The sequence below is a fragment of the Balaenoptera ricei genome, chromosome 1 (genome assembly GCF_028023285.1).
Source record: "Balaenoptera ricei isolate mBalRic1 chromosome 1, mBalRic1.hap2, whole genome shotgun sequence".
NCBI lineage: Eukaryota > Metazoa > Chordata > Mammalia > Artiodactyla > Balaenopteridae > Balaenoptera > Balaenoptera ricei.
The window spans coordinates 144,517,700-144,532,742 of NC_082639.1; the positions used below are offsets into that span (position 1 = coordinate 144,517,700).

The 15,043-nt window shown below is 44.7% G+C and overlaps 1 protein-coding gene across 1 annotated transcript; it reads right to left on the reverse strand.

Moving 5' to 3' along the window:
• Positions 1-10,536: 10,536 nt before the first annotated feature.
• Positions 10,537-12,992, reverse strand: ZNF648 (zinc finger protein 648). Its single transcript, XM_059903925.1, has one exon. It carries the CDS (start codon positions 12,860-12,862, stop codon positions 11,192-11,194), a length of 1,671 nt encoding a protein of 556 aa, XP_059759908.1. The 5' UTR covers positions 12,863-12,992; the 3' UTR covers positions 10,537-11,191.
• Positions 12,993-15,043: the final 2,051 nt, after the last annotated feature.

Consider the following 15,043-nt stretch of genomic DNA (forward strand, 5'->3'; position numbering starts at 1 on the left):
CCAAACCATACACCTGTCTGTCCTGTTTGTTGTAAGGGGTTCTGCAAACCAAATCTTCTATGGAAACATAAGGTGATCTATTGGCAGGACAAGCCATACAAATGCCAAGAATGTGGCATGGCCTTTGTACCGCTGGCCAGGTTAAAAAGACACCGACAAACACACTACGGAGGGCACCCCTTCTACTGTGTTGAATGTGGAGGGACCTCCCCTGGCTGAAACCCCTGCAAGGCCATCAGCGAATTCATACAGGAGAGAAACCATACTCCTGTGCTTCCTGCAATCATGCTTTCACTGAGTCAGGTGCTCTGAGGAGGCACGATGGACTCTAAGAGCAGAGGAATCCTAGTGGCTGGGACTGTTAAGTTTATTATCACCTTTTGGTTTTGTCTCCATTAAGATTTCATATTGCCAGCTTTCTAATATAGTCATTAACTTAGTCCAGGTTTTTTCCCCAGACCCTGCTTCCTCATGGATGGCTTAAAATAAATCTAAGAATGTGGGGGGTTTTTTCCCCTTAGAAATGCCATAGTCATTTCTAGCAGGAGTAAAGAAGTAGGTATTTATAAGTACAGATAACAGTTTTTAATGACAGAACTAAATGAAGTTTTTGGTTGGCAGACTCCTTATCAAGAAGCCTCTGGCTCTTTTCATAATTTGGTGCTCTGCTTGGTCCTTTAAGGACTAGTCCTTATTGGAGTTTTCCATAGTTGTAACCCCTCTGCCGGTTTGCATGCAGTTCAGGATGCAAAGGTAGACTCTTTCCTAGAGTACACTAGTAATTTGGTTCGCCTTGTCACTGTTGCAATTTTTTCAAAAAAGTATTTGTTTTTCTTAAAAGCTATGACAATACTTTAGTGAGATGAACTTGTACTTTTTTCAAACTACATATACCATTTTATAATTACAAGAATAATTGTTACCTTTATAAGAGAGAACATGACTAATTTAACATGTTAATTTAATAACATGACTAATTATAAATTAATTTACTAACTTATACTCGTAATAAATTCATTTCAGCATTTGAAGAAATATGTTTACCCCTTTGGAGTATGAATTGCCTTAGTCATCTTCTGTGTGATTTTCCTTTTTTAAAATCCCCTAAAAGATAGTCTTTGATGAGGATTACTTTGTAAGTCTGTTGTAGCCCTTTCCTGTTGTAACTGACAAGTTCCTGGGTTTTGGTGCTGGACACATATTTGGAAGAGGAATCTAACAGAGATTCTTAATTCCAGTCCAGTTGATGGGCTTTATAAGGTATGTGACTCTCTGAAATCATAACACAAAACATCAGTAATGTGGGTTTTTTGTATAGGATCCATAGCTTTCATTGAATTCTCCAAAAGCCTGTGATTCAAGGAAAGGTTCAGAACTGCTTTAAAGGATTTTGGGAGTGACTTCCAGACTCTTCACTCTATTTTCATCTTTAGTTCTTTACCACTTCTCTTCAGGACTGCTGTATCATTACAAAAGCATAATCTTTAATATGCCTCTAATAAATGCTTTCTTTTACATTTGTCATAATATTGGCAGTAATCTCTTTTGCATGGTGTAAGGGTGTTTTAAGATCTTTTGAAATATGATGGAAGGAGAAGAATTTGGAAAATTGCATGCTAGGATTGAAAACTTTTTTTTTTAAATATTTTCCCAGATAATAAGTGGCGATGGTAGAAAACAAGTTATAATAAGGAGGTAATGGTGCTGGAAAGACTTGAAAGCTTAAGTAGATCATTTCATTGAGATGGAAATGGGAATTATGAATTGCTCTTAGAAGACAGAAACAGCTATAGATCGAGAATTGAGGCAATTCTAAAATTAAAGCAATGTTATTAGTATAAAAAGAAAATGTAAAAATTTTCATTTCTGATACCTAAGTATTTTATTTAAATCTACCATAACTTTTGAAATTAATAGAGCTAATTAAAGTTATGACTGTTAGTGACTTTAAAGATTAGAAATCAAACTTCACACAAAAATGAAAAAGAGGATCTGGTAGAATGAAAAGAACTCTGGACTGCCATTAAAAGCTGTGTAATTTGCAGCTTTCTGCAAAATAAGTGATCTCTAAGGCCCGCTGTAGTTCCAAAATTTCTTTAAGTGACAGGAAAATTATACTTTCACTGACCTTTCAGCTACCTTAAGTGAAAAAAGTGTTTATCACTTAATAATCATAGTTGTAAGAAGACCCCTGATACTATTGTTGCGCATTAGGGTAGTAAGCTGAATAATGGCCATCTAAAGATATCACATGGATAGATGTTACCTTCTCAGGAAAAAGGGTCTTTGCAGATGTGATTAAGGATTTTGAGATGCGGAGATTTCCTGGATTATCCAGGTGGGCCCTAAATGCCATCATAGTGTCCTTATAAAGAGAAGCAGACAAAGATTTGACAGAAAAGGAGGAGACATTGTGACTATGGAGACAGAGATTGGAAGGTTGCAGCCACAAGCCAAGGAAGCCAGCAGCTGCCAGAAGCCGGAAAAGAGAAGGAATGGATTCTCCCCTAAAGCCTTAAGAGGGAACTCAGCCCTAAAGACACTTTGATTTTAGCTCTAATTTCAGACTTCTGGCTTCCAGAATACTGAGAAAGTAAATTCTGTTGTTTTAAGCCACTGAGGTTGTGGTACTTTGTTACAGCAGCCACAGGAAACTAATACAAGCAGTTTAAACACACACCCACACAGACATCCAGGCATCATGATTGTGAACATCATTATATTGGGGAAAACAAGACGCACACTAACTACGCTTCTGCGTTGTCTGTTTCGAGTTATAGATGTTCCAGGCTGACATAAATAATTACATATCAATTTCCAGATGGATGTCTTATGATTCGAGGAGCACCAGGAGGGTGCCTCTCCCAAATATCTCCTTCCATTGATGCCTGCAATCCCTTTTTTTTTTTTTCTTTTTAATTTTTAAAAAATTTTTGATTTTTTATACAACTTTTAAAGGTTACTTTCCATTTACAGGTATTACAAAATATTGGCTATATTCCCAGTGTTGTACAATACATCCTTGAGCCTATCTTACGCACAACAGTTTGTACCTCCCCCTAAAATCCCTCTTTTAAGACATACCTCCACAGTCTCCAAATGGAAAAGCTTCAGGTATCTATATATTTCATGTCACTTTCCTCCCGGAAGCATGAGCTGAGGATGACCCAACAGGAGCTTCAGTTGCCTCACAAATGTGTCCACATCACCATCTTCTTAAAGTCCCCATTAACCCCCTCATTCCTTGGAGATAGGGGTTGGAAAGTGAGAGTGGAAAAGAGAAATGGGAAAATGCTAGCTGTGGTATTTACAGAAGGCCTCGGGCAGGGGAGTGGGAACAAAAAGAAATTAGGAATAAGAGCCAGTGGTTAGAGTGGAAAGAGCACTGACTCTGCCCAGGGAGAAACCTGGGGCCAAGCCTTGGTTCCCACGCCCTCCCCCACTCCAAGGCTGAGCCAGCACAGCTCCACAGATCTGACTTGGTATTCTGGTTCTGTGCTTACGAGCTCTGTGACCTTGGACGTGTGGCTTAATCTTTGCACTCCTTTGTTTCCTTATCTGCAAAATGGAGATAATAATACTTCCTTCACAGGATTGTGTTCTACACTCTAGAGAACTAGAGATTTCCCCCCTTTCTGGGAAGACCATGCATTGATTCACTTATCTCCATGGAGTAGGAATTGCAGTATTCCAAAAAAAAAAGGGCAAGCAAAAGGGTTTGAATTCTCAGCATTCTCTATGCTGAGAACGTGCTAGTGTCCAGATATTATGCACAATGCTTCTGCCCCCTTCCCAGAGGGTCTGTCTTGCTGGGCCCTAGAGTTAGGACAGCTCACTTGACAATGGGGCCTATGACAGAGATGTACACCAGCTGAGCTTCTGCCAACCTTAACAGTGACCTGAGGGGGGGAGGGATGACAGGAAGTGGAGATGCTTTCCAACCCCTCTGTCAATTTCCTTAGGGCAGAAATCAGGGCTCATGGTGACATCGAGTGACTGCTCTCTAATTCATTAGGGGCAAGTTGTTCTCTATGGTTTGTGACCTATTCCTGCGTCACAAATTGCCAGCCAAAACGTATCATCTTAAAACAACAAGTATTGATTATTTTACACAGTTTCCAAGAGCCAGGAATTTGGGAGCCGCTTTGCTGGATGCTTGTGGCTGCGGGTCTCTCATGAGGTTTCAGTCAAGCAGTGGGCAGGTCTGCAGTCATCTGAACTCTCGACTGGGGCTAGAGGATCCCCTACGAGCTCACTGATGTGGCAGTTAGCAGCAGATTTCAGTTCCTCGCCACATGGGTTCTTCTGTAAGGCTACTCACAGCCTGGTAGCTGGTTTCCCCCAGAGTGAGTGATGAGAGGGAGAGAGAGAGAGGGAGACAGACAGAGGAGAGCTATAGAAGCCAGAGTGCCTTTTATGATCTAGCCTTAGAAGTTGTGCACCAACATTTCCGCTTTATTCTATTCATTAGAACCGAGTCACTACGTCTAGCCCACACAAAAGAGGAAATATTAGGCTCTACTTCTTGAAGGGAGAAGTGTTAAAGAATTGTGGGCATATTTTTATTAAAATTTTTTAAAATTCTCTTTTTAAATTTCAGCTTGTGGAGGTATAATTGACATATAAAATTGTAAGATAATTAAAGTCTACAATGTGGTGATTTAATATATGCATACATTATGAAAGGATTCCCCTCATCTAGGTAATTAACATATCCGTCACCTCGCATATTTATCTTATTTTTTTTCTTTTGGTGAAAACATTTAAGTTCTACTCTCTTAGCATATTCCAATTATACAATACAGTGTTATCAACTATAGTTGCCATGTTTTACATAAATCCTCAGATCTTATTCATCTTATAGCTGAAAGTTTGTACCCTTTGACCAACATCTCCCCAATTCTCCCACCCCCGAGTCCCTTGTCATCACCATTCTACTCTGTTTCTATGAGCTCAAATTTTTTAGTTTCCACAGATAAGGATATCATACAGTGTTTGGCTCTCTCTGTCTGACTTATCTCACTTAGCATAATGTTCTCAACATGTCCACCCATGTTGTTACAAATAGTAGGATTTTCTTCATTGTCATTGCTGAAATAATATTCCACTGCATACACATACCACATATTCTTTACCCATTTACCTGTTGATGGAAACTTATGTGGATATATTTTTTAAATCACCACAAGGATGGAAAATAAAAATATAAGCAAGCATGATTTCTAAACCAAAAGGCAGGGGATTTGCTGCACGTTCTCCTTGTTGCAGGTATGCAACCTACTTCTTGGAAGGGGTACACAGACTCTAGTGATTTAGTGACCCTTGCTTAACAATAATAGACAAAGCTAAGATCTATTAATCTCACCTGCTTTCCTGGAAAGGAAAATTGTTGCAGACCCCACATGGGAATATTTCTCAAGGGTCTCCCATAACAGACCATTGTAAGGATTAATTGGGATAATGAATGTAGTGTCTGACCCCTAAAAATTGTTCACTAAATAGTAGCTGTTATTATCCTGTCATCAAGCCTCATTGACTCCACCTTTGAAATCTCAGGCATCTTCTCATTTAATGTATTATCCCCACTTGTCCTTGATTTCATCTGAACTATCAGACAGAATCCTTGCTTCCCTCCTGTTTTTCTTTAAATCTTAATCATAGGTTATGTCTTATAGACACTCCATTCACTCATTGAGCCAATCTACTAAGAGCCTGACATTCCTGAGATGAGTCAGTGAAACTCTGAGCCAATTTGACTGAGGAGAAAACATGGAAAAGGAAGATTTTAAAATATTATCCAACCATAGTGGAAAAATTTTAATTATACTGGCATGGTTTTATACAGAATGGAAAGAGGGCAATTGATATAAAAAATGAGCTTCCCTCTCAACTTGAAAAAGATGCCTTTTTCTCTTTTGATAAAACACTGAGTCATTCTATCTCTGGCAATATTTTCATGGGTAATTGAGTCTGTAGTTCATAGTCTAGTTCTGAGCCTAGCAATGACATCTGTTTGAGTATTTTAGCGATTAAATTGATGCTTTACACAAAATTTCCTTCCAAGTAAGATTTTTTAAGGCCTACTTGGAACTCCTGGGTGATCTATTGTGTTCATATTGGGGGTACTATAGCTGTTCAGTGTGCGTGCATTTGGTTTATAAAACGTTGTGTAAATGCTGAGTGCCAAGATTCATTGCTGCTGTATTTTTCTGTGTCCAGCATAGGCACAGAATGTTTCTTTCCTCAGTGAGATGAAGTAATGGTAGGTCTTCAGGGAACCATCATTCCTTTAGATTCAATTCCTTCCCTCTGACCAGGTTACTGACAGCTTTTCAAAGGAATTAATGATTAACAGCTGCCAACCCAGGGTCTCCCAGACCCATTCTTTTTTTTTTTTTTTAACATCTTTATTGGAGTATAATTGCTTTACAATGGTGTGTTAGTTTCTGCTTTATAAGAAAGTGTATCAGCTATACATATACATATATCCCCATATCTACTCCCTCTTGCATCTCCCTCCCACCCTCCCTATCCCACCCCTCTAGGTGGTCACAAAGCACCGAGCTGATCTCCCTGTGCTATGCGGCTGCTTCCCACTAGCTATGTATTTTACATTTGGTAGTATTTATTTATTTATTTATTTTTAAACATCTTTATTGGAGTATAATTGCTTTACAATGGTGTGTTAGTTTCTGCTTCATAACAAAGTGACTCAGTTATACATATACATATGTTCCCATATCCCTTCCCTCTTGCATCTCCCTCCCTCCCACCCTCCTTATCCCACCCCTCTAGGTGGTCACAAAGCACTGAGCTGATCTCCCTGTGCTATGTGGCTGCTTCCCACTAGCTATTGGTTTTACATTTGGTAGTGTATATATGTCCATGCCACTCTCTCACCCTGTCACATCTTACCCCTCCCCCTCCCCATATCCTCAAGTCCATTCTCTAGTAGGTCCCAGACCCATTCTTAAGTAATTCACAGGTCTCCTTCCTAGATTCACACCATGGTTTCTGCTGTGCTGTGTTTCAACCTTTATCTTCCCTTGAATTTATGATCATCCACTTTGAAAATGCATGTTGTCAAGAATTTCAGGGTATTCCTCTGTACCAAACAGAAGCAGTTAGCTCTGTGGTTAAGAACACAGTCTCTGGAGTCAGGATATCAAATCATTATTATGCTACTTTCTAGCTACAATATCTTGGGCAATATAACTTTTTTGTCTCTTGATTTCTGCATCTTAAAAATAGAATGTCTCTTGTACCACAATGTTCATTGCAGCACTATTTACAATAGCCAGGACATGGAAGCAACCTAAATGTCCATCGACAGATGAATGGATAAAGAAGATGTGGCACATATATACAATGGAATATTACTCAGCCATAAAAAGAAAGGAAACTGAGTTATTTGTAGTAAGGTGGATGGACCTAGAGTGTGTCATACAAAGTGAGGTAAGTCAGAAAGAGAAAAACAAATACCGTATGCTAACACATATATATGGAATCTAAAAACAAATGGTTCTAATGAACCTAGGGGCAGGACAGGAATAAAGATGCAGACATAGAGAATGGACCTGAGGTCACGGTGGGGGAGAAGAGTAAGCTGGGACGAAGTGAGAGAGTAGCATTGACATATACACACTACCAAATGTAAAATAGATAGCTAGTGGGAAGCAGCTGCATAGCACAGGGGAATCAGCTCGGTGCTTTGTGACCATCTAGAGGGGTGGGATAGGGAGGATGGGAGGCAGACACAAGAGGGAGGGGATATGGGGATATATGTATACATACAGCTGATTCACTTTCTTATAAAGCAGAAACTAACACACCATTGTAAAGCAATTATACTCCAATAAAGATGTTAAAAAAAAATAAATACATAGAAAAAAAATAGAATGTCTCTTGATTTCTTCATCTTAAAAATAGAATAGAAAGGCTTACTTTAAAAATGAAACAGTTAATACATGAGAAACACTTAAAACAGTTCCTGGCACTGTAAGTGCCAACTCTTATCATTATTAGCCAAAGGATGTGGATCATGGTGACTGTAGACTCTGGTGAATACAGTAGGAGAATTTTTATTAAGTGAAAACTTACAAATGGACATTTTTACTGGGTATATCCAAATTAACTCTGGCAAACTAAACCGTGAAAACAGCACTAGTCCAGAGAGAAACGTTAAATTTCTTCTATCACAAAGAGGGCCCTGCTCTGATTTTAAATTACATACTAGGGAAATAAGATTTGAGGTACAGTGGGTGTATAGAAAACCAGAAAAGTAGCTCAGCATCGCTTGGGGGCAACAATCTGAGCCAGAATAACCAGTATTCTAGCATTGATTCTTCTTCAAATAGAGGATTCAACTGCCTCTAATTTGGAAGGACAGACTATTGGGCAGAATGTGTGCCAAGCCAGCCTGCAGCTGGTTGATTTCTCTGCTGGCCACTCCATGTGTTGCTGCCTTCTACGTGCACCATGGAATGGCCCTGTGACTATGGCAACACGATTGCTTTCCCCCGCAATACCTACTCAGCATGACCCTTGCAGCTGATGTAGTGAGAAAAGACTGTTTGGGACAATTTTCCTTTAAAAAAATGTGACTTCTTTATGTAATAAGCACTGAAGGATTAATGAAGTTCTCTTCAGCATATTATATAATATTCAGTACATTATACACCCTTATATTCCAGAAACACAGTATACAGCTCCAAATGTACCCAGCACAAGCTAATCTAGTTGGCCTATTAACTCACTTTCTCCCCAAAAGTATAACCACCTGGAAGCCATACCTAGATGCTGCATCTCATCTGCAGAAATGAACTTATGGGACACTTTAAAACCTGCTTGCTAGTTTGAGTCTACCATATCCAACTCAGGAGATGTCCCAGTAGTTTGTGCCTATATTAAGTCTAGTTCTATTGTGATCTCATCCATATTGCCCACTTCTTATTCCTCTATTATTTGTTTATTAAATAATAAAATTTAAGCATCACCAGTATATTAATTATACTAGTGGTCCCAACTTAGCTGTGCACCAGAACACATGGGAAGCTTTAAAAATTAGATTGCAAGGGGGCCTCCCTGGTGGCACAGTGGTTAAGAATCCTCCTGCCAATGCAGGGGACACGGGTTCGAGCCCTGGTCCGGGAAGATCCCACAGGCCACAGAGCAACTAAGCCCGTGCGCCACAACTACTGAGCCTGCGCTCCAGAGCCTGCGAGCCACAACTCCTAAAGCCCAGGCTCCTGGAGCCTGTGCTCTACAACAAGAGAAGCCACTGCAATGAGAAGCCCGCGCGCCGCAACGAAGAGTAGTACCCACTCACCACAACTAGAGAAAGCCCGCACGCAGCAACAAAGACCCAACACAGCCAAAAATAAATAAATAAAATAAATAATAATAAAATTAAAAAAAAATTAGATTGCAATATGCACTACAGACCTGTATTCAAGGCTAGGATTCAGCAAGTTTGTATGGTTAACAAACATCCCAGGTGATTTCTATACAGCCATTCTATGAACTGGTTTGGGGAACAACCACCTTAAGAAATTATAGGCCAAACCAAAAACTTTAATTAGGAAAACTCTACTAACAATCATCTTAAGAAAAACGGAACACAAAGAAAAGGAAGAGTAACTTCAGTTTTCAAATATTTCATTGACTACCCAGAACAAAATATACTATCCTTTGCTCTCTTCATAGTCATAAGGTTATGGCTGATTCTTATGACTTTTCTACCAATCTAATGCTTTTGAATTCAAAGTTCTTCTCCTGGGAGACTGATGCTCACTTTTATTACCCCGTTATTATCATTCCTATTTTGCCAATTCAGATGCAGAAGCTGAATTCAAGGTCATGTCGCTGGTGAATATGGAGATGGACTAGGAACCCAACCACTGGCTCTCCAGCCAGACCCAGAACTGGCTAACTCTGTCGTTTGGACATGCAGATGTATCTAAGTGAGTCAACACGCAAAACCTCCAGGCATGCAGTCAGAGCTCTAAGGTTACCTTTGTCAAACAAGGCATGACATGACATGTATAGCAGTTCTCTCTGGCCTCCATGTGTCAAGCATAAGAACACTATTTAGCAGTCACTCCCTGGGTCCAAATCAGCTGAAGTTCAAGTGAAATTCAGATTTGGCAGGCTTTGGTGGCGATTTTAGGAATATAGTAAAGATATCCTCAAAAGGAGAGTACAATACCTTTTTGTGGAGTATCTTCTTAAACTTTGGTAAGATTAGAAGTGCTGTTTACCTCTGTGCATCAATGGAACTCTGTGAAGTCATGGATTCCTCCCGGTTGAGGTCCAGAGCTAAGAACTACTGACTTTTAAACTATACAAAATCAATGTATGTAGCAGTACATCTCTAAGAATGGCTGTTAGTAATGCAAATTTCAGTTAACCTTGTTAGAGAATAACTGTGAGTCATGTAGGTTTTCAAACCTGTTTTTAATGATGGTGAAACAAGCTGATTGCACTTGGGCAAGGGGTACTTTATTTTATTTACTTCACATTGGAGCTCTTGATCCTGGCAAGTTTAAATGAACCTAAAAGGCTTCCTGAACCATGGTCAAGCCCATAGGGAGAAATTTTGTATATGTCTCTGTAAATGGGCAGATTCCTCTGTAAATATCGCATGTGATTGAAGCTCCCAGGGTGGAAACAGGAGAAGAGGTAGCCAGAGAGGAGGCACCTGTGAATTTTTGCGGGTGAGACTCAGATTAGTTCCAGCTACTAAGCTCCACTGTGAAGAGAAGCGGGCTTCTTTTTCAGATGCTAAGGCTGTTCTGGATTTCTAGGATAACTGGGTCCCAAACATAGGACATAAACGCCCCTCTCTTTAAGATAAAGGCCTTCTCTAATTCAAAGGCGTGACTCATAAAGACAGTCCCCAGGGTAAAGTCATTTCCTTAGGAAAGTGAAATGCTGAGCCACCTGGATGGGTTTGAGTTACCCCCAGGTATAATTTGCTGCTTTGGAAGATTCCTCCATAGAGAGCACATCTGGGGATTCCTTTATTCACATAAAAACAGAAAAGTACCTTTCTCTAGATAGGACCAGCCCGGACGCCTTCTCGGTGTTTGCATATGGCTTTGAGGGCAGAACGGGCTAGTGCTTTTCCTCACTGCATCCGAGGTCGGCCGGCCGTGTCTTCACCTTCCCTGAGAGTCAGCTGATGGAGCCCTCACTCGTCCGAGGAGGAGGGGATGGGCTCCTTCTTGCAGCTGCGGTGCTTGGCTCGGTGTCGTTGGAGGTGGTTGGACCGGGTGAAGGCCTGGCCGCAGTCCTCACACTGGTAGGGCCTCTCCCCGTTGTGCACCCGAATGTGCTGGGCCAGCTCCGAGGCAATGCGGAAAGCCCTGCCGCACTCGGCGCAGAGGAAGCCCTTCTTCCCGGAGTGGATCTGTTGGTGCCGCTTCAGGGTGGAGGAGCGCGCAAAGGCCTGGCCACACTGGGCGCAAGGAAAGGGCCTCTCGCCAGTGTGGATGCGCTGGTGGCGCGCGAGGCGCGAGGGCTGCGCGAAGGCCACGCCGCAGTCGGCGCACTTGAAGGGCCTCTGGCCCGTGTGCAGCGTCTGGTGCTCGGTCAGGTTGGAGGATTTGGTGAAGCACTTGCCGCAGGTGGGGCAGGGGAAGGGCCGCTCGCCCGAGTGCACGCGTTGGTGCTCCATCATCCGACTGGCCACGGCGAACTCCCGGTCGCAGGTGGGGCAGCGGAAGGGCTTCTCGCCCAGGTGCGTGCGCTGGTGGCGCAGCAGCGACAGTGGCTTGTTGAAGGTCAGGCCGCACTCGGCACACGGGAAGGGCTTGTCGTTGCTGTGCATGTTGCGCTGGTGTTTGCGCAGGTCGGAGGAGCGCACGAAGGCCTTGCCGCAGTCCGGGCACGGGTAGGGTTTCTCGCCCGTGTGCGTGCGGATGTGCTTGCGGTGGTCCGAGGACCAGGTGTAGGCTTTGTCGCAGAAGGGGCACCGGTAGGGCCGTTCGCCCGAGTGCACGCGTTGGTGCTGCTGGAGAGTGCCCCGGTGGGAGTACACCTTCCCGCACAGCTCGCACGAGTAAGGCTTGGCGCCCGGCGGCTTCTGGAAGGCCCGCCCGCCCCGCCGGCGCTTGTGGGGACACGCCTCCCTCTGCCCGCCCTCCCTGGCGCCCGCCGGGTTCTGGTCCTTAAAGCCCTTCCGCGCTTTGGCCAGCGCCTGCGCTGCCAGGTTGGCCGGGGTGGCCGACCCCTGGTCTGGTATATGTGTGTCCTGCGTGGAGGGGTCCCAACTGCCCGCCGCCTTGGGGACACACGCTGGAGAGGAGCTGCCTGGGGACTCGTCTACCCCTTTCTGTGCACAGAAATACCTTCCAGAACCAGGGAAGTTGGATGGGACACCTAGAGCAGCGTCCAGATTTGCCCTCCTGTCTCCATCATTGCCAGCAGGTAATGGGTCCCTAGGAGGTTGCATCTGACCGAACCTCTTGTGTGAGAGGCTCCTGGGGAGGGCACTGGGAGTTGTGCTTGCTCTGGGGGAGTCCTGAGTCAGGGTGATCCTTGACTCATCTCTTTCCCAGCTGGCCTTCTTCCTAGGCATTGCCATGGGTTTCTTCCCCACGACTCCTGCACTAAAGGAGTCAGAGGATTTCTCTTCCTTTTTGTGGAACGGATGCTGCCGTGGCAAGTCAGTTTTGTCCTGAGTCCCTTGGGAGCTGAGCCTTGAATGGGCCTGCTGACCAGTGTCACCAGTGCCCCCTTTGTCTCCTGCCTGTCCATGGTCCTCATCCTCCCTCTCCAAGTTCATGCTCAGCATCCGGGGGTCATAGCTGCAGAGAGGAGATGCCTCACCCTGTCCATCCTGGGGGTCCACCTGTGCCATATGTGCAGGCCCTTCTATCCCTGCTTCTCCGACACAGACCTTTACTTGGCTCAGGATACCTGCAAAAAAGAAAATCACAAAGAATGGACTTAATCACCTTCACGGCCACGGGGACTGAGTTCTCACTACAGATCTGTGTCCAGCTGGTAGCCGTGCCAGCCACATTGCTGCCCCTCACAGGCGAAGGAGGAGCTGGGCCCTGCTGAGAACTCCACAGTCACCCTTAATCCTTTGGAGGTCCCACTTGCCCGAAGCCGCAGGAGACAATGCTGTCAGGATGGCAAGCGTGGGGCATTTGTTGAGTGTCAGCTGTGCCCTGCCCTGCCCAGGGGCTCAAACACCAACTGCTAGCCAGGTGGGTTCTCTGTGAGCCTGGGGAAGAGAGAGGGCAGGAAGCAAGGTCTGGTCCTCCTCGGACCTCTTAAACTGCCGTCCTGGTCGGGAAGCTGAAAACCAGGCCAGCTCTTGCCATTTCTGGCAGGAGTGCAAGCCTGCCATCTCTTGATGGTGGCAGCTGGGACTGCCTCCCAGACACTGGACTGTGTGGGCCACCTCTTCCAAAGACAAGGACCAGCTCCTGGGAGAATGGGGGTGAGTCAGGAAGACACCAGCGTGTTCCCAAGAAGAAACCCAGCTGCCTCTCACTGCTTAAGGGGAGCTTCTCAGGCCTTTGCCGTGAAGAACCCCCTGCTGTTGGACGGGGTAAACACATGCACCCAGGGAGAAAGGGATGCCCACCAACAGCTTGAACTATCTCTGAAGTATTGCTTCATCTTAAGTGTTCATGAGAATGTAGATTCTATGTCATGTCTGTTTTAACATGAAAATAGTGTTTTAAGTTACCTTCAGTTTAAATGTTTAACTTTTCCCCAGGTGTGCTGTATTCATCCCATGGCCTCATGTATTCCTGGCACACCCCCATATGCTCCCACGGGTGTACATACCCCAACTTGAAAAGTATGGACTTGGGGTTTTGACAGCAAGGCATGAGACAAGGGAGGCTTTGAGTTGCATTTTCTGATTGATTTTATTTTAGCTCAAAGGTACAAAGAAAGCCTGCTGGGGTTGGTCAATAAGGATTGTTTGTGTGAGTTTTACAGGAGTTGCTGGAGTGAGAGACAGGCTACTGAGGGTCTCTGTGGAGGCCGGGGGGTGGGGAGTGGAACAGGATGGGGTGTAGGTGGGGGGAGGAGCAATTTCTGACCCGAGGGCTGAGTTTGCTTTGTCCTGGAGGGAACCTTCTGAGAATCCCAGAGAGCAGTATCACTAGCAGTTCCATTTTCTGGACAAATGTTATGAGCCAGGCAATGCGCTGAGCATTTCACAAGCATGACTTCCTTTAATCCTCCCAGCAACCTTTAAGATAGATGCTATTACTATTATAGTATCCTTTCCATTTTACAGACCAGAAAACTGAGGTTTCAAGAGATTACTCACCTGCCCAAGGTCACACAGCTCATAGACAGCAGCCGTGGGGTTTCTGACTTCAAGGAGCTGCCCCAGCTCCCCGATGTGGCCTCCACACTGCGGCCCTGCCCCGGGGCTGGGCCCTGCCCAGGAGCAGCTGCATCATCGGGGGCGGGGGAGAGCCGCTGCTTTCGGAGGCATCAAAGCCCCTTGTGTTTTCTGGGCCAAGACACCTTGGCTACGGGGCCTCACGGCTGGGCTCCTCTCTGCCCCTGTTGACCCAAATTGCCCTGCACAGAGGGAGAGGCCAGGCCATTGCCTGAGGTGGTTAGGCGTATGAATCACTGAGTGTTTACTTTCCGAAAGCCGCTGCGCTCCTCCGCCCACCGTCCACCGCCTCTCAGAGGGATACAGGAGCGGTCTCGGCGCTTGGTGTGGCTCCAGCGTGCTCCTCTTCGGGGCGGGAGGCGCTCCATCATCCCTCAGCAAGACGGATTCATTCATTCGACGGATGTTGACCAAACAGTCAAAACCGTATGCCTGGGTGTCGACAGACATCTCTGAGTCTGGTTCTCTCCATGTGCAGGACGGAGATACTGCCCCTACTGTATAGTGTGTGGGACGCTCCTGCACACGTGGCTGGCGCTCAGTGACTGGGGCATTGTTACTCATGCTGCTAGCTCCTCTGCACCGCAGCGTGACTCCTGGGAGGTGTCTAGGTGGATGATCTTCGCAGTTTGGTGGTCAGGGTTCACACAGTAAGGTCATGTCCTG